The 22,883-nt window shown below is 42.2% G+C and overlaps 1 protein-coding gene across 1 annotated transcript; it reads left to right on the top strand.

The window, feature by feature from the left end:
* Positions 1–206: 206 nt before the first annotated feature.
* On the top strand, positions 207–11,586 carry CTHRC1 (collagen triple helix repeat containing 1). Its single transcript, XM_080802583.1, has 4 exons — positions 207–509; positions 5,291–5,512; positions 7,443–7,659; positions 11,017–11,586. Exons 1-4 carry the CDS (start codon positions 243–245, stop codon positions 11,157–11,159), a joined length of 849 nt encoding a protein of 282 aa, XP_080658709.1. The 5' UTR covers positions 207–242; the 3' UTR covers positions 11,160–11,586.
* Positions 11,587–22,883: the final 11,297 nt, after the last annotated feature.

Genomic DNA, 22,883 nt, shown 5'->3' with positions numbered 1-22,883 from the left:
CGCCGGGAAGCCTCCACCTGTGGCCTCCCACCGCCGCCACCCTGCCCCTCCCCCTGACTCCGCACGCGGCTTCTCCGCAAGGGTCCCGGCGGCGGCGGCGCCGGAGGGGGCGGGCCCGGCTGTCCGCCCGCCCAGTGTCGGGCTCGGGGTGGGGGTTCCCGCCTATTACTGGATGGAAACTCCGGCGTTCAGGGGGGCGGGAGGGAGAGCGGGAGGGAGGCTCGCGGGTGAAAGGGGCATTGATGCAGCCTGCGGCGGCCTCGGAGCGCGGCGGGGCCAGTCTCTGGTCACGTCCGGGCTCCGCGCCTCCTCCTGCTCCCGCTCCTGCTCCGCGCGTCCCGGGGCCGCCGCGCGCCATGCGCCCCCACGGCCCCGCCGCCGCCTCCGCGCAGCGGCTCCTCGGGCTCCTGCTGCTCTTGCTGCTGCAGCTGCGGGCGCCGTCGAGCGCCTCCGAGCTCCCGAAGGGGAAGCAAAAGGCGCTGCTGCGGCAGAGGGAGGTGGTGGACCTGGTGAGTCCGGCGGCGGGGACGGAGCCGCGGGCCGCACGGGGAGGACGCGACCGGGCTGGTGGGGTGGGGGGTGGTCTATACGGCTGCGCCTGTGGGTCGTGCGTGCGCCTGACTGTCCCGCTTTGTCTGAGTCCACGTGTAAGGTAGGACCTGGGCGAGGCGAGCGGTGGGGACGTGGAGAACCAAATGGTGGAGCGGAGATGCGACGTGGGTCGGGTGGGACGCCCCAGAATACAGGGAGTGGCCCAATAATTTCTGGCCTCTGAGAGCCGTCGTCCCCCCTCCCCGCCCCGTCCCCCCTTCCCAGCACCCTGGGAAGACGGAGAGGGTTAGGGCGGCAATGAGAGGAGAATGAGGAGCTCCAGCAGGTTAGAAAGTGGGCCTGGGAGCTGTCTAGGAGACCCTGGAGCTGATTCCCTGGGTGGGCCTGGGCCAGAGCCCTGAGATGTGTCCTGTGTTGGGGCTGGTGGCCACGTCTGCCTGCAGGAGAGAATAACAACCCTCACAGAGCATCCGTCCAACTCTTTGTAACTTGAACCCTATGAGTCATGTTGGGTCATCTTCCTAGGGAGTGTGGACTGCAATTTACTTTGTTGGACGACCACAGCCCAGGACAGGAATGGTCCGAGGGATTGAGGCCAGAAGGGGAAAATGAAAAGACCCTGCACTAACCCTCCCAGGACCCATTTCACTGTTCTGTTTATAGACAGATGGACAGTCCATCCTTCCAGACACCCTGGGTCCTCAGCCTGTGGCCACCCAGCAGGAGCATCACAGTGGAGCTAAGGGAGAAGACAGTTCTCAGAAGAGCAGATAAATACCCCAAGTGCTTTCTGAGGGCTAATCTATGGGAAGGTCTGTTTGCTTAAAGCTCCTTCCCTCCAAAATCAACAAACCCAGTGGAGGGCAGAGCAGTCCTCTGTTCTGTGTCAAGAGCTGTCCTTTCACAACTACCATATTCCTTGGCACATAATAAACTTCAGTCCTTAGTCCAATCTTAGTTGCAGACAAATATCACTTACAAGCATGGCACGACATAAGGGAGGGGGACATTGTTTTGATTAAAAAAAAAAAGAAGTTTCGAGTTCGTTAAGCTGCCATTAGAAACTGAGCTAATAAACCAAACTCCCTGGCAGCTAGTTCTATGCCAGATTCAAAAACTCTGGAAAAAAATTCCTGCCATTGCACACTGCACATTTTGGTGATGTGCTATGTAATTTTGCCCCACAAAGCAGACAATGTGTTCAGGGCTACAGTTCTATTTTAAGTGTCCAGATTGTCTAAAACTGTACCAAATGGCTGGGGTTCATGTGCAGTTTGCATTTTATGGATTCGTAATTATGATACACAAAATACCCCTTTTCTCCATAAAGCTAGCAATTTTTTCTTTTCCTCCACGGGTTTCCAGTACCTGCGGTTTCCCACAACTCTCGCCCAGCTTGGAAAAGCTTATTGTGCAGCCCAGCTCAGGTGCATCCTGTAGATTGGATTTGGTTTTGCTGGAGAAAAAAAAAATGTTCATGTGGTCGTTGAGAAGGTTTCAACAGATGCTATAAAGCAACTTCTTTGTACAGGAGCTTTCAAAGCGTTCCTTTCAAGCTTCCAGCATGCTCTGCCCCCTGGTGGCCAGTGGAAGAAATAGGGGTTCATGCTACAGACATTCATAGCACACCCACCTAGTACTAAGCCTGTGCTGTTAGCATTTTTATTTTTATTTTTTAAAATATTTTATTAATTTATTTGACAGAGAGAGTGAGATCACAAGTAGGCAGAGAGGCAAGCAGAAAGAGAGGGAGAATCAGGCTTCCTGCTGAGCAGAGAGCCTCATGCGGGGCTCGCTCCCAGGACCCTGAGATCATGACCTGATCGAAGGCAGAGGCTTAACCCACTGAGTCACCCAGGCGCCCCTAGGTTAGCATTTTTAAAGTGAAAGAAGACAGATGTAATATGCGTGGAACCAAATTCAGTAAAATTATGTGGTCATTGAAATGCAGTTTTTAGATAAAAATCTGAATAAACATTCTCAACCTTGGCACTACTGACATTTGGGGCTAGATAATTCTTTGTTGTGGAGACTGTCCTGCACATTGTATGAGGTTTAGCAGCACCTGTGGTCCCTATCCACATTAGATGCCGGTAATACCCTCCTCTCCCAAGTTGTGACAGCCAAAAATGCCCCCGGATATTTGCTAAGTACACCCTGAGGGACAAAATCGTCCGTGATTGAGAACTAGTGATATATAGAAAAATAAAACTTTGTGTATCATCTTGTCTCAGGGGGAATAATAATGAAAAAAATCAGAAGTTTTGTTGTTTCTCCCTTCCTACTTGATATCTATGTCTAAACATGAATCTGCTAGTGAAAGCAAGTGAGATTACTAAAATGAAAAATCTAGAATAAATCAAACTGCTTTAGCATATTTTATACTTTAATTTGTCTTCAAATTTTGTTAAATACATTTGCAATTTTGTTAAATATTTTTCTTACTATTTCTTTGGCAATAAATAAATAAATAGCGCCTTTTTAACATCAGGAAAATGGTAGTGGCCGAAGTCATGACAAAAATCATTTATCAAAACACAAATGAAATTGGTGATGTAACAAGAAATTGATTGGGAAACCTTATATATATGAGCATCCTTCCCAGTCACCAGCATCACGGATTTTATACTATGACCATGTCTAAGTCCGGAAGTAATTTTTTTTAAAATATTTTATTTATTTATTTGACAGACAGAGATCACAAGTAGACAGAGAGGCAGGCAGAGAGAGAGAGAGGAAGGGAAGCAGGCTCCCCGCTGAGCAGAGAGCCCGACATGGGGCTCGATCCCAGGACCCCAGGCTCATGACCTGAGCCAAAGGCAGAGGCCCAAACCACTGAGCCACCCAGGCGCCCCTGGAAGTAATTTTAATATATAAGGAATCTTGGATTTTTTTTGTTCTCATTGGACAGTATCATTATACAGAATGATAGTACAAGTTACACCAATAGGGGAATGTTAAAGTAAAAACTTAAGTCAATTGCATTTGGGGTTGGACCCATTCCAGAATAGACAAGGGAATTAGAGATAAAATGTTACCTTTAGGGGCGCCTGGGTGGCTCAGTGGATTAAGCCACTGCCTTCGGCTCAGGTCATGATCTCAGGGTCCTGGGATCGAGCCCCGCATCGGGCTCTCTGCTCAGCAGGGAGCCTGCTTCCCCCTCTATCTCTGCCTGACTCTCTGCCTATTTGTGGTCTCTCTCTGTCAAATAAATAAATAAAATCTTTAAAAAAAAAAAAATGTTATCTTTACTAGTTACTCCCCTGTATTGGTGTGCATGGCTTCTGTGTGTGTGCTGGCCGACAGGTATCCTAATGCTGTCTTTCCTGGGTCTAGAAGCTGGTAAGCTCCACACAAGGGAGTAGACACACTTGCCCAGGGTCACGGCCTCACATGGTCTTGGGAGAATGGTAAGAATCATCATGGCCGACGTGCGCAGTGTTCACTGTGTGCCCCATGCTGCTCTGAGCACAGTTTTATATAAGATCTCACTTAAATCTCATATGAACCCTACCACGTAAGAATCTTCATCATTTTTCCTCTTTTACAGGTAAGGGAACAGGCACTGAAATGTTGAGCAAGTTGCCTTATCTCACATAGCTAATAAACAAATTAAAATCCAGAGAATCTACGCTCTTAATTTCTACTTGATACTCTTGCTGCCTGCCCACCAAGACCAGAGAGAATCCGGGCACTTAAGAGGTTTGACAGATTATTGCCCCCTGTTGAAGGCCAGTGGTCACCTGTGACCAGGCCATTAGCTCCTGAGGAGAAGTGAGGTTGGAAGCCAGAAGTTTTAGTCTAATGACACTTCCTTCACATAAAAATAGAGAGAAGCAAGTGATGTGCAATCCAATTCAAAGATTTTGCTGGTGTAAGAGAATTCTTAGCTAAGATTTTTTGATAAATATATCCCTAGGACTATGTCTTAGGGAAATAATTCAAAAGACATCACTATATGGGTGAAGATTTTCATTACAATAATACTAATGATAGAAAAAATAGAAATAACCTAAGCATCTCCAAATAGTGCGATGTTTGCATAAAATGTTTAAAAGTATCATTGTGATACTCTACAGTCCTTTACGACATACAGGGTTAGAAGAAAAAAACAGTATATCTAATTATGTTCACCCTGGTATACAGCAGTTTAAGAATTATGTATGCTTTTAATAAGCAGTAGGAAAAAAGCAGGCAAATGAAAACATTTTGTCTTCTTTGATTTCTGTGTGTGTGTGTGTGTGTGTGTGTGTGTGAGAGAGAGAGAGAGAGAGAGAGAGAGCAGTCTGTGCAATGGAAAGCAATCTCAGTATTTTAGAAATAAGTTTAAAATCAGTTCTCTATAATAACTCATCTAGAACATGAGCAAGTGGTATGAAGGGCTTCTTGACTCCAAGGGCTCAAAATAAATGTAAGTCTAGGGGTCCCGGGGTGGCTCACTTGGTTAAGTGACCAACTCTTGGTTTGGGCTCCTGTCATGATCTCAGGGTCCTGGGATTGAGCCCCCTCCCCATTGAACCCCCAGCATAGTTCCCAATTGAGCCTGAGCGGAGTCATGTGTTAGGCTCCAGGATCAGCGGGGAGTCTGCTTGTCTCCCTCTCTCTCTGCCCTTCCCCCTCTGTCTCTCTCTCCCCCTTAAATAAATAAAATTAGTCTTTTAAAAAATGCAGTTCTAATCAGAAAGTCTTTGAATCTTGAGCGGTGAGGGGTTTTCCCTTTTTCCTTTGTCTGTTGTAGTATAATGGAATGTGCTTACAAGGACCAGCAGGGGTGCCTGGGCGAGATGGAAACCCTGGGGCCAATGGCATTCCTGGTACCCCTGGGATCCCAGGTCGCGATGGATTCAAAGGAGAAAAGGGCGAATGCTTGAGGGAAAGCTTTGAGGAGTCCTGGACACCGAACTACAAACAGTGTTCCTGGAGTTCGCTCAATTACGGCATAGATCTTGGGAAAATTGCGGTAAGTAAAGTCTGAATTATTTTAAAGTTGAAGAAAAGCCTTTGAGTGTTCGCGGTTGAGTGTGAATTGAAGAGTTTATTTTATTTTTGCTAAAAGACTTTTTACAGAATTAAGGAGTAGGGACCCTGTAGCTAAGTTAGAATTAATGAATAAAAAAGATAACATTTCAGGATTAATTTTATAAGGATATTTCTTTCTTTTTCTTTTTTAAGATTTATTTATTTGACAGACAGAGATCACAAGTAGGCAGAGAGGCAGGCAGAGAGAGAGGAGGAAGCACGCTCCCTGCTGAGCAGAGAGCCCGATGTGGGGCTCGGGGCTCAATCCCACCCCGCATCGGGGCTCGATCCCAGGACCCTGGGATCATGACGTGAGCCGAAGGCAGAGGCTTCAACCCACTGAGCCTCCCAGTTGCTCCTGTAAAGATATTTCTAAGACAAATAAATCACCATGTTATTTTAACCCTAATAATATCTAAAATAACTTACTTCTTTTTTAAAAATGCAAGCAAAAAAGGAGAGCAAAAGTATCTGTGTTGTACAGTAAGCAACTTTCCAGTCTTGTTTAAAAGTGAACTTAACTTTGAATTAGTGCAAGAAATTCTGCTGTGGTCCCAGGCATAAGGGTGGGAAGAAATTTCCAAGAAACTAACCATGTGATAGGAATTATCTCCAAGTGGAAAGTCTGTTGGTATTTGTCCTTATTCTGGGTAGCCTGTATGGCTTAAAATTGCTAAGCTTAAGAAAAGTGGAATGGTGAGAAATGTACTACAGTGAGCCTTTAAAATTTTTCTGCAACATTTTCATTAATGATTCAGTCACTTTAATTAGTGTTTGCTTCGAAAGCAACTGGTAAGGTGACTGGGATGGCACAGAACTGAAGAAGCTGGGGTTCTTCCTAAGCCTCTTTCTAATTTTGTTGGACCATTTGTAGATGGTTCCGTGTATATATTATTATTATTCAGCATTACATTATACGTTGATATTAACCACGCCTACCACCAGGCAAATGCAAGTAGAAGAGATTTTACTTTCACAAAGCTCTGAGATGGTCCTCATCTCCGCTCTTTACTGTCTGCTTGATTATATATGAAGTTGCATGAGACCGCCCTGATTTGATTCTTTTGTGTACTAGAATTACCGCAGGGCTTTGTTTTCCTATGTGACTTCTTAAAAAGCATTTTGTTAAAATGTGTCAAAATGTTACCTGCTTCTTTAAACACCTGACATTGACAAACTGGTTACTTATTTATAGTTCATCAGAAGTTGCTGAGTTCTCTCTAAAACGACTCTGAATTATTAATATGTTTTTAAGTTTCTTTTAGGACCGGTCAGAATGAGTTTCGGTGCTTTCCCGAAAGTAAAAGATAGTAGACCATGAGCCAGTAGAGAGTTGAATTTTGTAAAGAGCCATTAGAGAAAAAAACCCGGGGTCTTCTAATTGTGTCATTATAGGTAAAGACTAAAACTTCCACCTATGCTTTATCCCTGATACTGTTTGCTATTGGTCAAAAAGAGACTGGGCAGGAATAAATATATAGTCTAGAATGTAAGGACCATGAGGGCAGATTCTGTTTCATTTACTGTGGTAACTGTAAAGTCCAGCATGTAGGGCTCAGGAAATAGTTTTGGAGTGAAAAAAGAAAAGTAGATATATAGACTGGTTTGGCTTAAAATACTGAAGACCAGCTGTTTTGAGTAAAACTAAAAGATAACTTCAGTGGCGTGAAGAATTCTAAGAATGCCATAATTTGATTTTCTTAGAGTTCCTAATATCGGAGTCTCTTCTCTCTCCTTCTGTAAAAGTTAAGCTTTTTAAAATGTAGTTTGAGGAAAAGGAAAGTGGAGTAACGGTCACAATACAACTTGAAAGCATCTTGTAAATGGAAATAGAAAATGCTAATTACACCCTATTTCTGTGTTTGTGATAGGAGTGTACATTCACAAAAATGCGCTCAAACAGCGCTCTGAGAGTTTTGTTCAGTGGCTCCCTTCGGTTAAAATGCAGAAGTGCGTGCTGTCAGCGTTGGTATTTCACGTTCAATGGAGCTGAATGTTCTGGACCTCTTCCCATCGAAGCCATCATTTATTTGGACCAAGGAAGTCCTGAACTCAATTCAACAATTAATATTCATCGTACTTCTTCTGGTACGTAGAATAGCGACTGCAGGATGTGCCTGACATCTTTAGAGACTGAAGACTGGTTTGGAACCTGCTATTATGTTAGCTATCATGTTAGCTCACCAGCCTGTGATAGAGAGACCGATAGCAAGTTTTCAGCACCTAACTCTTCATCCCGGTTGCATTTCAGAATTCCCTGAAATAGATCTTTAAAAAAATACTCAGATGCCTGGGTCCCGTCTCTGACCAACTGAGTCAGAATCTCTGGAGATAAGACTGTATTTCTTAAAAGACTCCCAAAGTTGAAAATCACTGAATTAGATGAAATGGCAAACAGCCCATAATACCACAGAGCAGTGGTTTCCAACTCTGGCTACACATGAGGTTCAATTAGGGCACTTAAATCCCCACATCTGGGTCCCACCCTTCTAAGGAGTCTGACTTCATGGAGCTAGATGCAGCCGAGGTACTGGAATTTCTAATGCTCATCCCGGGTTGAGGTCCACTTGGTAAGGTGATCGTTTCTCTGCCTCGTCCTTTAAAAGGATAGATATTGTCTGCTGAATTTGTAAAAGAGAGCATCTCTGTAGTGCATGCTTTGTTTCTGCCTAGTATAAGAGAAAGGACAATCATTTAAACCAGTGGTCATTAAGCTATAAGAAAAAAAAACGTTATTAGTTTGTTTTATTTGATTTTAACGCTCATTAAAAAAAGTTTGGAAGATACCAAGAAATAGAGGGGGAGGGGGTTTCTGTTAATGTCATCACTCAGACACACCGCTATATTTGGCTGCCAGCCGTTTTGGTTTCTTGAGTTGCAGTGGGATAGCACACCATGACGGTCCACGCTGGGAGAATCACAAGATGTATATATCACTGGCTTCATTCCCCTCATGTCTTGCAGGGATGTCTCGCTAACCTTGTACGTAACAATGACAGAGGGAAGAGGAGAGGTCCCTCCCTATTAATCAGAAGCAGTTCTATTTCAGCATGCTTTGGGGACCCAAGTTAGATACTGAACCCAAAAATTAACATAGCACATTTATTCCTAAGAAATCATGGCCATCCCTTCTGCATTCTTCCTCAAATCCCCACACTATCCTTGAGATATAAAGAAGATACTTGAACCCCCTCTCTTCGCGCATAGAAAAGGTCTAGGAAAATAAAGTGTGTTAGGCAGGACAGTACAATCAGTGTTCTGGCAAGCAGAAACCAGCTCCTTGCCTGCCCTCTTGTCTCCCCAGCCCTCTCTTTGATCAAGTTAAAACGTTTCATTACCAAGTCCTTAGATACTTGTGCTGGAAAGGATATGTTTTCCATCTGAGACGTAGTCCCTACAATAAGAAAAACCTAGATAGAAAATCAGAATTTGATTAGGAAGTGATATATGTTTAGTATATATACATAGTATATATATAATATATACATAGACATAGTATATGTATATATACTAAACATTATATGCTACATAGTAGGTATGGGATATGTGTAGTTGGGATAAGCAACTAGCTTTCTATTGTATTACCTTTAAGGTGTTTGTGTTAATATCTTGCTATAATTTAAGCCTTTAGGCTCAGGAAGTGTGACATATACATGCATATGTTTTATAAATTATTTAACATAGCAGTTCCCAACCATGGTGTGGAAATTATTTGGTGTGATCACTTGGGTGGAATGTCAGAAGTAATTGGGTATTTATAACAGTTTTTGTATTAAGATGGTAGAAGGTTACCTCCATAATAAAATCACTTTCCCTTGCGCACAGATACTCTTTCCTGAGAGAAAGGAGACACACTTACACTTAGCACATCGAGGATGACTTAAAGCCTTGGCTATGCCTATGGGAGTTTGGAAAACATTTAAATGTCACCTTGTTACCTGGGGCTAGGAGGGGAACAGGTCTAGAACCCCCTAATCCAACATATTTCGGGTGGTTATTAAGTTGCAGTACTACCTTATCCCAACAAATATGCTCATTCATTCAAAAAAACATTATTTCACAGGTTAAAAACCATAAAGTGACCAATTGACCCTCCTGATGTGAGACTGGGGTAGACTCAAATTTGCCTTATGTCGTGTACGTGTGGTGAACAAGTGTCTAGGCCATGGGTGTGCCGAACTTGGGAGAACATGAGTATTTCTGGACATTTTCACCCAGTGTGGCCCTAGATTAAGCGGGACTGTGATCACACTGCTTTGTTCTCCCAGCTTTGAAAGGTGCCCGAACCACAGTCAAATCCCTGTGTTCTGAGGGACTTACCTTAGATTCATTGACGTGTGAGCTCAAGGAAGAAGATCGCTTCAGACCTACATCCCTGAGGCTCAGTTGGAATGTACTAAGCTACCAAATGGGAAACCTGACTGGTTACATGATGGCATCCCTCACGACTTCTACGTCAGGACTCATTTTCTGAAACAATCTGGCAACCTTGGGTTCCTTTTCCTGCTCACACAGACACATATCTATTTGTTTCTTTAAATGACCATTGAGGGATTTTTTTTTTTTTTTTTAAATATAGAAGGACCTTGGTAAGATGGAATGCAAGTTGTACATTAGTATGTGGAAGTCCAGAGACCCTGAGAAAAGTTGTATAATAATAAAGCATAAGAACACTGAGGAAAAGCAGGGTGTTTGGCTTGTTCACTGTGAGGAAATTCCACGTAAAATGGGATTCCCAGACTGAAGGGCTGGTAATAATGATTATGCTAGAATTTCTTTAAATGTTACAAAAGTCGTCCTACGCACCAAGTGTATAGGTAAGTGTTGGAAAAGGCTTGCATATCAAAAAGACCTGCATATCAAATAAAAAGTCATGGCTTTCTTTTTTTTCCAAGATTTTATTTATTTATTTGACAGAGAGAGATCATAAGTAGCCAAAGAGGCAGGCAGAGAGAGAGGGGGAAGCAGGCTCCCTGCTGAGTAGAGAGCCTGATGCGGGGCTTGATCCCAGGACCCTGGGATCATGACCAGAGCCGAAGGCAGAGGCTTAACCCACTGAGCCACCCAGGCGCCCCCAAAAGTCATGGCTTTCAAAAGTGTGGGCTTCTTCCGTTTAGTTAAAGAAACTGCTTTTTTTTTTGTTTCCGATCACCTGAACAGTAACTTCCGGTAACTAAACAGATTCTGGTTTTATGGCTGAAACCTGTGAGAAAACTGCCTGTTCAGCTTATGTCGTCGGGTGGATAGGTATACATTTTTAAAAAAATACTTGTGGGGTAAGAAGGAGAGAACTTATCTTCATGAAGTCCTTATTAAGTGTTAGAATTTTTAAATCGCTGTGCGTTCAATAGATTTGTTAGCTACCTTGCTAGGGTAATAACATTTAGATGAAGATTTTTGCTTTTTGTTCTAAAGAAGGGTGTAACTTTCCTCTCTGTTCTGCAGTGGAAGGGCTCTGTGAAGGAATCGGAGCTGGACTAGTGGATGTTGCCATCTGGGTCGGGACCTGTTCCGATTACCCGAAAGGGGACGCCTCCACCGGATGGAATTCAGTATCTCGCATCATTATTGAAGAACTGCCCAAATAAATCCTCTAATTTTCATTCCCTACCTCTTTTTTAATTAAACCTTTAAAGGGTTCATTTTAGTGGCATTTTTATATCATTTTTATGTATACAACTGAAGAAGAAACAAAGATAAACTGTTTCAGACCAAAGTGTGATCTCACGCTGTTTGGAAAATCCAGTATTATTCATTTTCCTTCCATCAGAAATGGTTTCAGGATTTTGTAGTTGATTAGAATACCTTCTTCATAGTCCCCATTCCCTGAACCTGTAATTTGGAATGTCATTGTGGTCTTTAACTTTTCCTGTTCTCTTACTTAGGATAGTGTTTTTTGAAACAGGAAGGCTACCATATCAGTCTTTGTACAAGTTGTAAATGTTCAGAACTGTTTTATATCTGTGAAATAAAACTTATGTCGAACAACTTCAATATGTCAACCTAATTGCCACTAAAATTAGCGTTCTTAGTACTTTCTTTCTGAAAAGTTGGGGTCATTTAACGATCATATATAAAATTTTAGTGCATGTATAGTACTGTTTCATATTTTGAAGAATATCAAGAAAAAAGGGGTATTTACATGTCAAGAAATACATTAGCACTTTAGGAATTTTATCTTTAACAAGGAATAAAAAGCTGTTATTTTTAACAAAGAATAAAAAGAGGAATTCTGTCCTTAAATTGTTTACCATTTAGTAGGGAGGATAAGATATATACAAAAATAACAATAAATCAAAGATCAATATGTTGATTGACATAAAAGTTGTTGGAGGGGTGGTACAATTCAAGGGATGTTTTGTTACTTCTGGCCAAGGTGATCAGAAAGAATTCATGAGGAAGGAAGGGCAGGTGTCAGACTGACAAAGTTAAGTGAATCCTGGACTTGAACTGGGAGTATCCATATGAACTTCTGCAGTACTTTAACTTAAATAAGACTATAAAACAATAACAACAATGTCTCCTAGTTTCTGGCCTGCAAACAATGACCTAGAAAAGGCTTAGAAATGATGACCCATTGAGTAACATGATCTCCACATTCCATTTCCTTCTTTTTTTTTTTTAATATTTTATTTATTTATTTGGCAGACAGAGATCACAAGTAGGGAGAGAGGCAGGCAGAGAGAGGAAGGGAAGCAGGCTCCCCGCCGAGCAGAGAGCCCGATGCGGGGCTTGATCCCAGGACCCTGGGATCATGACCAGAGCCGAAGGCAGAGGCTTAACCCAGTAAGCCACCCAGGCGCCCCTCCATTTCCTTCTAAAAGGAACTAAGTAAGCCTCCTTGAAGAAAGACGTGATTTCAGCTCCGGGACAGGAAACGTACAGTGTGAGTCTGGAACGTCTTGGCATACTGGAAAACAAGGCAGCTATGAAAGATAACCGAAAAGGATCCAAGAGCCAACTTGAATTGGTTCCCTTTGGCAAAGACCGTACAATGTAAGCATCAGTAAAGATAATAACTGCAATGGTTTGTAACACATCAAATATGTTTTAATGTAGGAGTTCATAATGACATTGACATAAAATTCATCGGTCAACCTGGAGGGTGCCAGCAAACCAACCTGTTACTTTCAAAATTGGTAAATAGAAAAAAAAACAAGCATTTTTTCTGCTTTCTCAATATGAACCATATTTCTGGGTGACCATATTTTGGATGAAGGGAAATTTCTCCTTATGGAAGTGTGTGTGTACTTTGTAGTGTGTATTGGTATAGATAACAAATGAGGAGTGCTGGAATTAGAATATCAAATTTTCAACCCCTCACAAATTAAGGGATCTAGCAATGACTGTCAATGACTGATTACTTTCCAAAAAGGGAGGGAAGAGACTATGTACCTCTTAATGAAAGTATGTAACACCACCCAAGAAGTAGTTTTGCCAAGAAACAATCAAACTTGGATTTCATAGAGCTTCCAGATTTAACTCTTATATTTTAGGAAATATAGGGGATAGAAGAACGTGTTAATTGACATGACAGAACCATAATCAGCAAATCTTGACTGTGGAAACTTGAAAGACACCTTGGTTTCTTCAACAACAACAAAAAATTGCAAAACAAGAGAATGAAAAAAACATGGATGACAAGAGATTTACTATTGTGTCAAACCATCTCAATATTTGAACTTTATATGGATGCTTGAGGTAGTTTAGGACATTTGGACATTAACTGGATATTTGATATCAAATAATTACTTTTTAGATACAATAATGGTATTGTTATTTTTTGGACTAGTTTTTTTTTTAATATTTTATTTACTTATTTGACAGAGACCACAAGTAGGCAGAGAGGCAGGTAGAGAGAGAGGGGGAAGCAGACCCCATGGAGCAGAGAGCCTGATGTGGGGCTTGATCCTAGGACCTGAGATCATGACCTGAGCCGAAGGCAGAGGCTTAACCCACTGAGACACCCAGGCGCCTCAAGTTTGTTTTTTTTTTAAGATTTTATTTTTAAGGGGTACCTGGGTGGCTCAGTGGGTTAAGCATCTGTCTTTGGCTCAGGTCATAATCCTGGGGTCCTAAAATCAAACCCCACATAGGGCTCCCTGCTCAGCGGGAAGCCTGCTTCACCTTCTCCCTCTGTCCCCCTTCCCCACTCATGCTGTCTCTCTCTCTCTCTCTTTCTCATTCGCTATCTCAAATAAATGAAATATTTTTAAAAGAGATTTTATTTTTAAGTAATCTCTACACCTAACATGGGGCTCAAATTCACAAACCCGGGATCAAGAGTCATATGCTCCACTAACTGAGCCAAGCAGGCACCCCATATTGTGGTTATTTTTGAATAATGTTTATCTTTTAGAGGTACTGCAATACTTAAGGTAAAGCGATATGATGTCTGGGATTTGGTTCAGAATAATCTGGAAAGGAAAAGTGGGTGAAAAGGAGGCTGGATGAAATAATGTTGAAAAGAGAACCAAGATGGGTAAACCAAGATGGGTAAAAATTTTGAGAAATGGGACTGGGATTAAGGACATGTTGGCTGGGGACAAGAACATTAGTTCAGACCTCTTTAAATCGGCACAGACTGTGAAGATATCTGGGTCCCACGTGAATGCCTACCAAAGAACATCCACTGCAGAGCAGGCTCTTAGTGAGATGGACAGAATATCACACTGTTGATGTCAGCTCCTTTCCCCAGCCACGCCAGGGCTAGTTCAGTGGAGCCATGAACAAAGAGGCCCTGGCGGCAAGGATGGAGGCTCTTCAACAACATGGAGTTTCCCCTAAAAGGCTGGCTGGGCTAGTGTACTGCTGAGTAGACACCAGCACTGAACATGTAACATTGGCACCATTCCCTGAGAGGACAAGCCAGACACCTAGGGGACCTCTTCTACCGTGGAGGGGCAGAGATTCATTCTCATGGAAATAGACATATATTCTGGATATTGATTGGCCCCCTGTGCCAGTAATACTTCTTCCAGCACTCCCATGCATGGACTCCACTGTCCTGGAATTCTACCAGGCACTGTTTCAGATCCAGAAACTTCATTTTACAACAGAGAAGTGCAGCAATGGGGCTCACCCCATGGAATTAACTGGTCTTACTACATACCCCATCATTTGAGAGTGGCTAGTCTAGAGGAAAGGTGAAATGGCTTACTGAGGACTCATTATGGTACCAGTTGGTAGACAACATCCTAGAAAAATGGGTTTTGTCTTATAGGATGCAGTGTGTGCTTGGATCAGAAATCATAAGCTGTCATCTCTCCTGTAACCAGAATACAAGCAGTGGAAGTGAGAGTGGCTTCTCTCACTATTATACCATTTTGCTTTTTTGGTAGAATTTTGCAGACTTTTTGCTTTCTGTCCTGGCACCTTTGAACGGCTGGTTTGGAGATCTTGGTATCCAAGAAGGGAATGCTTCCACCAGGGGAGACAAAAATAGTTCCACTGAATTGGAAGGGGAGACCTAGTTTTCTGTACTAGCTTTCTGTTGACTGCATAACTAATTTAGTAGATTTAGACAACACAAATTTATTTATCTCATGGTTTCTGTGGGCCAAGGGTCTAGGTACATGAGTCTTCTGCTCATGGAGTCACCAGACTGAAATCAAAGTATTGGCTCAGTTATCTCATCTGACACTCACGATTCTCTTCTCAGCTCACGTGTTTGTTTGAAGAACCCAATTCCTTGCAGCTGTGTTGTTAAAAACCTTGTTTTCTTGTTGTCAGCTGAGGACTGCTTTTACCTCTTAGAGGTCGCTCCCAGGTGCTATCTATGTGGCACCTCCTCTTACAACATGCTGTTTTTCTTCCAGACCAGCAAGAGAACTCTTCTGCTTATAGGGCTTGCATGACTGGGTTGGTTGGGCTTCCCCAAGTTCATCTCCTTTTGGATTATAGCCAACTGATTAGGGATCCTAATTACATCTGCAGAATTTTTTCTGCCATATAATATAATCCTGGAATCGATACCCAACTCTATTGCCAGGTCCTAAGAATGCTCCACTAGAAATAGGTTGTTTACATCGGAGGCAGGGTTCATGGGAGTCCACATTAGAAGCCTACCTACCACAGACTGCCAGCTGGCCATTTTGCACTCTTTATACCACCGAACCAACAGGTGAAAAATGGGAGTTAATCTATCGGCTTTAACGGTGGATCCCAATTATCAAGGGAAATTAGTTGCTACTATGGTGAAAGCAAGGAGGACTATGCTTGGAACCCAGAAGATTCTCTGAAGTTCTTTTTAGTACTTCAGTGTCAAAGATGAATGGAAAACCCGAAAAAGCAGAGTGATGGAGCATCCAGAACTTTCAGAAAGGAGGATTTGGATCTACTTCACCAGGTAAAGAACACAGAGCTATAAAATCTGTCTGTGGGCAAGGAACATGTGGAATGGGTAGTTAAAGGTGGAAGCTATAGCTATCAACTGTGACCTTGTGAACAAGGACAGAAGTCAGGACTGTGGTAGCTTTGGATATTTTCTCTTTGTTACATGCCTGTTTATACATGCTAACCGTTTTCTTCCTTTCTCTCCTTCCCATTTTTATCTTGTATAAAAGTTGGTGGAGGTCAACTTTACAATGTAGTCTTTAGTTAACAAAATATTCATTGGGACCATGACTGAATTTGAGGAGTAAATATAGCCAGCAATGGATTCAATGATCGTTGGGCTTTTGTGTTTTCTCGTGTGGGGGAAGGGCAGGCACTATCGGGAGAGCTGTATCATGCTAGGGCTAAAATACAGAGTTAGTTGCTTCGTCCTTGTGCAGGAATTGGAATGTGTGTAGAAGGTTGCAAATGAAACTAAGTACTCCAAAGGGTCAAACTACTCATCAATTTATTGCGTCTGAGCTCTAAATTCATTCTTCAGTACCTACACTGTGATAATGAGCGGGACTCTTTAAGACTCCTCTAGAGGGATCCTATGAAGAGAGTACTGGAGGGGCACTGCAGAAGAAAGAAGCTTGTCTTCCTGGGTTTCAGTGTGCTGAAAGGTGCTTTTTCTTGCTCCTCTCAGTGGTGTGTGTCTGTGTCTGGTGGTACTCTGCTCCTTGCACACCCAGAATGCACAGTCCTTTAGCAAGGGCTGGGCTGTAGCCCCAGCCCCTGCAGTTGAGGGCACCCCATACTCCTGGCTTCTGCTGAGGCAGTGCCCCTGATTCTCCAGCATGCCCACCCACAAGTCTCGGCTTGCTTGTGCCCTACAGTTGTTTCTGAAGCCTTTCCAACATGGACATCTGCCCTGGTTTCGGACCTGCAAAAATGTCCCAACTCCCTGGGCAACCTGCTCAACTAGACTTGGCTTGTGTCCTAAGGGATCTTTTCCTGTTTATCATATAATGCTAAACCAGCTCTGGCTCAGTAAACCCAGCAGACTTTCTCATCATTTGGTGGTCTGCGATGGCATCTTCTTCAAGAGGTCTGAATTTCAAAGGGGGACCCTCTTCCAAGCTTGTCCTTCCTTGTCTCCTCTTTTTCAACTTTAGGACACTGTTTAGAGTTCCCGTAATATGTTTATCATAGCTTAGCAATTCCTTAAACTTCTCTTGGTTATACTTGCTGTGTGTTCTGTCTCCTGATTGGGTTTAGATTGGTAAGAAGGTAATTAGTTGATCGGAGTTGGGGACAAGGAAGTGACCATGAGTAGTGTTTTCTCTTCTCTTTGGGAACAAGCTGCTCACAGCATGAGTTCAGTCCCATAACCCCTTGCTGTTATGTTTTGTTTTTTTACGATTTATGTGAGAATGAGAGTGAGTCAGAGAGAGAGAGAGAAGGAGCAGCGGGAGAGGGAAAAGTAGACTCCAAGCAGGGAGCCTGACATGGGGCTCGGTTCTGGGACTCTGGGAGCATGACCTGAGCAGAAGCAAGCATCCAATCGACTGAGCCACCCAGACGCCCCCTTCTTGCTGTGTTTTACAAGGACAGGCTCTTAAGAGTCTTGGTCCAGTGCTCTCTGGGGCTGGAAGCATAGGTGTGAATGACTCTGAGGTTTTATGTAAGCGAAACTTCTTTTACACAGATACAAGCCTCATTTCTCTAACTTCAGCCTTACTACTGCTAAGGATAATATTATCCTATCATGCTTCACTTACCTTGTCAATTTATGAATTAGTTTTTTTTTTAAGGATTTATTTATTTGAGAGAGAGAGTGCTCGCAAGTAGGGGGAGGGGCAGAAGGAGACAAGCAGACTCCTCACTGGACCAGGAGCCTGCTGCTGGCTCAGTCCCAGGACCTGAGATCATGACCTGAGCTGAAATCAAGAGTCAGATGCTCACCCGACTGAGCCACCTGGGCACCCCCTAATTATGAAATCATTTTAAGCCTGGGTGAGAAAGAGGTTAATGTGAATCACTTAACAAAAGCTTCTTGTTGTTTTTTGACATGTTGTGTGTGAACTGGTTTTATCACTTTCTAGCCTTGAGTAGAACATGCCTGACATCACGATATATACTGAAATTTAATATAAACCCACAATTTTGTAATATTTGATGTCAGAAAATGCATTGGAGACTTCAAATCATCCAACACTTGTACAGTTGGACCTTCTCCCATAGCAGATTTTAGTTATTTTTCTATGTCTGCTGGTCAGTCTTCCTCTTTCCTGCTTTTCATGGTGAGTTAAATTACCTCTTTAATTCTTTATAAATATTAAATAGCTTATTTTTTCAATTAAGGTAAAAACATTTCAAAAACCTATACAACCTATGGAAGGGTCACGAAGTGCTCCTTTTTCCTAAAAGAAACATCAGTTTCCATAGAAACTAAGAGGTCAGCATCATGACAGTTGATGGGAAAATGACACAGAGACTTTAGGGTCTGTACCACAGATTCTGAGTCATCTGGGAAGCTTCCAGTCCCAGGGAGTAATAGAAAGACCCAACTGAGTGTGCTTAATAAAGAAAGTTATTGGTTCACTCAGTTGAAAACTATAGAGGTACATGCAGCTGGGGGTCAGAATTGATCCAGAATCTCATATGACATGATTTAGGACCCCGTTTCTTTCCATTTTTTTTCTTGTCATTTCCTTGGTTTTGATTTCATTTTGACTCCAAACTCCCCCGCTCCAATTCATAATCTTGAATTGGCTTTGAGGGGCTTTGTGAATTAGGGTACAAATCCTAGTTGGTGAAACAGGAAAGGAAGAATCTATGTCAGGACACACAGAAAAAAAAGAAAAGTCTTTTTAAGAGTCACCCCAACTGGGCCAGCTTAGGCAACTGTGTCAATTCCAAACATTCATTGTGAACAGAGATGGCCCATTTAGATTGGCTCTGCTACTCAGCATCAAACCCCCCCACGCAGGTGAGGCCAATTCCATCTAAACCACAAAGGTGAGAATGGAGGGAGGAGAGAGGTTCTGAAAAGAAATTCCAGCTACTAATCTCAAAAGGGAACAGACAGCAAGCAGCCGGTAACAGGGTATTGACTAGAGATATTTGCAGTGTATTTCTTTTTTTTTTTTTTTTTTTTTTAAGATTTTATTTATTTATTTGACAGACAGATCACAAGTAGGCAGAGAGGCAGGCAGAGAGAGAAGGGAGGAAGCAGGCTCCCTGCTGAGCAGAGAGCCCGATGCGGGGCTCGATCCCAGGACGCTGGGATCATGACCTGAGCCCAAGGCAGCGGCTTTAACCACTGAGCCACCCAGGCGCCCCTTGCAGTGTATTTCTTATTCACTCACTTGGAAAGACATTTAAGACCTCAGCCAGAGTAACCCAAAACTTCACCTATTTTCTGATGTTAAAGAATGTATTTTCAGAAAAATAGTTAAATCATTTCATGGTATTTTATTTCTGCAATTTTACAATCACTAAAGAGGCCTTGCTATTAACGTAACAACACTCTGCCTGGAGGATTCTGTGTTCAGTAAGGTGTCCATTCTACAGACAGACCTTGCTCTGATGACTCCCAAACTCAAACACACTTTTCAGTTGATAACCCTTTTCTATGGCTTTAAATAACACGACTTTCTAAAATGGCCACGCTACAAAAGCACACACTGAAAACATATAACAACCTCCTTTTCACAAGGCATGGCAGCCAACATTGTCTTGGTTCCCATTCTACCACGTGTTCATTCTCCGATGCTGAGCTCCAAGTTTTGTTTTGGCCTCAATCTTCCGGCTCGCACCCCCTCCTAGGCTCCCAGAACTTTTTTTAAGGTAAGTTCCCGCTCTACCTTTCCTTTATCTGCTGAAATCCAAGAAAGAAGAGCCTCGAGTGAAATGAATACTTGCTCTTTGCCCCACCTGCTTAACTGCTTGCAATCTGTCTTCAGCCTCTATAATTTGAATCTGCTTAAAGTTATCAGCGACATTCACCTTCACCTTACTGAAATATTTACATGGTTGATAACCCCTTCCCTTTGAGTTTGCTCCTCTTATCTGATTGTCTTCTGTCACCCTTACGATGTAACTGTGTCTCTCTCTTCTGTTAATGACTCTCACTTCTCTTTTACTCATCAAATAAAACCCAAACACATTTAGTAAGACTCAGGAGTTCTCACGTCCTCGTCCTGGTCTTTCAGCTTTCTCTTCTATTTCTTCCCTTTTTTACTACATTGACAACCCACTGCTCAAGACATGTTCACCTGTGTTTTTTTTTTTTTCGTGGTTCCCTTTGAAATTTCTACCATCAAGGCCAAGCTTCAAGTTTTCTCTTCCACGAACCCTGCTCTAGTTCCCACCAAGCTATAAACTATCTCCAACTCCATCAAGCTCTTCACTGGGTGTCTGTGAAAGCTTCCTAACTAGTAACCCTGTTTCTTATCTCCTAATTGTTTCCTCATACCATTGCCAGAATGATCTCTCCCCCAATCTAAACCCCTGACCATGGCCTATAAGAGCTGGTCCATGCTAATGTTTCTAAAATGCTAAGCACTTTACATGGGTTGATCCATTTAATCTGATCAATAATCCTTTGAGCTACCTACTTTTAATATCCTCATTTGCAGATGCTGTGTTGATGACCCACCAAATCCCTTTTTACAGGGCTGGTGCACCCGTATCCCCAGCTGCTAACAGCTGTCATCTCCACCTTATTTGGAGGACTTCTCCCTCAGAGAGGGACCTAGCCTCCACTCCTCTCACCGTGACAGGTAGTGAATGACTGCCTGTTGTGAGAACACAATAGCACAGCCTCTCACCTCAGGGCAGGATAATAATCTCTGTGGTCCAATTCATACTGCAGTGTCCTGTAGGGTCAGGCTGAAGGTGAACTTCTGAAACTACTTCTTCCCCTGTTTTCTTCACTCCATTACCTATGATCCTAAGAGCATTCCCTCAATGATCACTTGCCCAAGCATCCTCATATCACCGTCATCCACAAAGGAACAAATCTAAGACACATTTTACAAATGAGAAAACTTGATTGGCCTGAGGCCAACCAGCAAATGGGAAGGCTGAAATTTGAAGCCAATCCTGCACTCTTTCCTTCCATACTTTAAGGGCCATTTCTCCAGCCTCCTCCTCCCTGGTCACCCTATCCTTAACGCATTCCCTTCGGGTAAATTAATTCCTGCCTCAGGGCCTTTGTATTTCATATTTTCTCTGCCTAGAATCTGTCTATCCATCCTAGAATTCCTTATCTCGTTGTAGCTTGCTTCCTCCTTTCTTTCAAAATGTTTCAAATATTCTCTCTTCAAAGAGGTCTTTCCTGACCCTAACCATCCTAAGATAGCAGCACAATTTCCAACTCTGCTCTAGTTCTATTTATAGCATTTAATATATCTGAGATTGTATTATGCATAATTTATGTTCTCTGACACTCCCACTAAAATGAAAATCCCCTGAGGGCAGGAATGTTGTCTGGCTTATTTCCTGTTCTATCTCCACGGCTGGCACAGAGCAAGAACTTAGTAACAATCGTTGTTGAAAGAGTGGAATGAGTTCTCTTTTCTCAGAACTCTTACAGAGCTTTGTAGAAATCTTCTTGTCTGTTAGCCTAGAACTGTTAGTTACTTAATGCTTATTTATTTTTTCTGTAAGTTTGTATGCTCTTAGAAGACAGGAATTATGTTTTAGTAATATGGGGGTACACAGGAGGCATTCAAAGAATGGCACTACCTCCAAAACTCCAAACAGTAACTATAGCCAGTCTTCCATGTAGAGACAAATATCGGGATTTCATATGAATTATAGTAAATCCAGAAGTATGAAAAAATACATCACATTTAATTTATAAAGTATTCTGTGCATGTTACAAGAGGTTAGAGTAAATACAATTAGATACTTACTATTCTGTATTTTTAAAACAATGCCATTTTCAAAATATAAAAAATAGACCCGTTTTCAAAGACCGATTTAAATATGGCTTTGAAAACCACAGTTTTATTTACAACAAATAGATGGAAGTGCAACAGCATTCATAAAGGTTTAGGATAAATAAAAATAATATTCTGGCATCCTTTGGGGGCAGGCTTTTATAGATATTGCAATGGCTCATAAAAGTAAAATCAATAATGGCCATCAATGTAATTTGTATTTAAACCTGAATGTGAACAACCAATGAAGATTAATCATTTATTTGGGATCCGAACCCATATGTCAGAGAGCTGAAGTAGAAAGTTAGTTTCTCATTTCCACACAGTTTCTCAAAAACATATTCCAATCATTCTCGTGTCTGTATGAAGTGATCTATTAGTCACCTACAGCCAATCAATCAGTGATTTACAGCCAAATATGCTAACCCAGCTGAATCCTAATTCAGATTTTATAACTTTACAAGACACTAAGTACCTATGTCAAAAAATGTAACTGGATCCACAATTACAGAGCCCCTGGAGAAAAAAAATTAATGACAACAAATATCAGACATTTCTCAAATGAAGAGAAGTGTGTAACTTCTCAAATTTTCCTAGTTAGCACATTCCAATGGAATTAAAATGAAAACACACTTAACAGTGTTTTTTTTTTTTCCTTACCAAAATTTCCCAATTCAAAAATGGTCTGGATTTAAGCAGTACTTTTCCCAGCAAAATCCTTCAAGTTCAATTTACCCTTGAAACAGCCATAATAATTCTTTTCAGAAGCCATTTTCTTGCTATTGCACAGAGACTGATTTTAAAGCCAACCCAGGCAAATGAGTTCAGAAAAAGAAGCACATTCATCTAATCCATTTAGCAAATGCTATAATCAGCTTCTACGTGAACAGTGAAATACAGAAATTTGTGAAACTCTCCGCTTGATGTCAGTTTTACTATTGTGTCGATGGGAGCCATTTCTGGCCGAGGTAGCCAAGTCCCATACAAGTGGGGAAGGCAAAAAGCAGAAAAACATTGCAAAATCTTAGCAGTTCTTTGACTTCT

This window comes from Martes martes (assembly GCF_963455335.1).
Source record: "Martes martes genome assembly, chromosome: 4".
Taxonomy (NCBI): Eukaryota; Metazoa; Chordata; class Mammalia; order Carnivora; family Mustelidae; genus Martes; species Martes martes.
The sequence above is the reverse complement of the archived record's forward strand: the minus strand, read 5'-3'. Positions and strand labels throughout refer to the sequence as shown.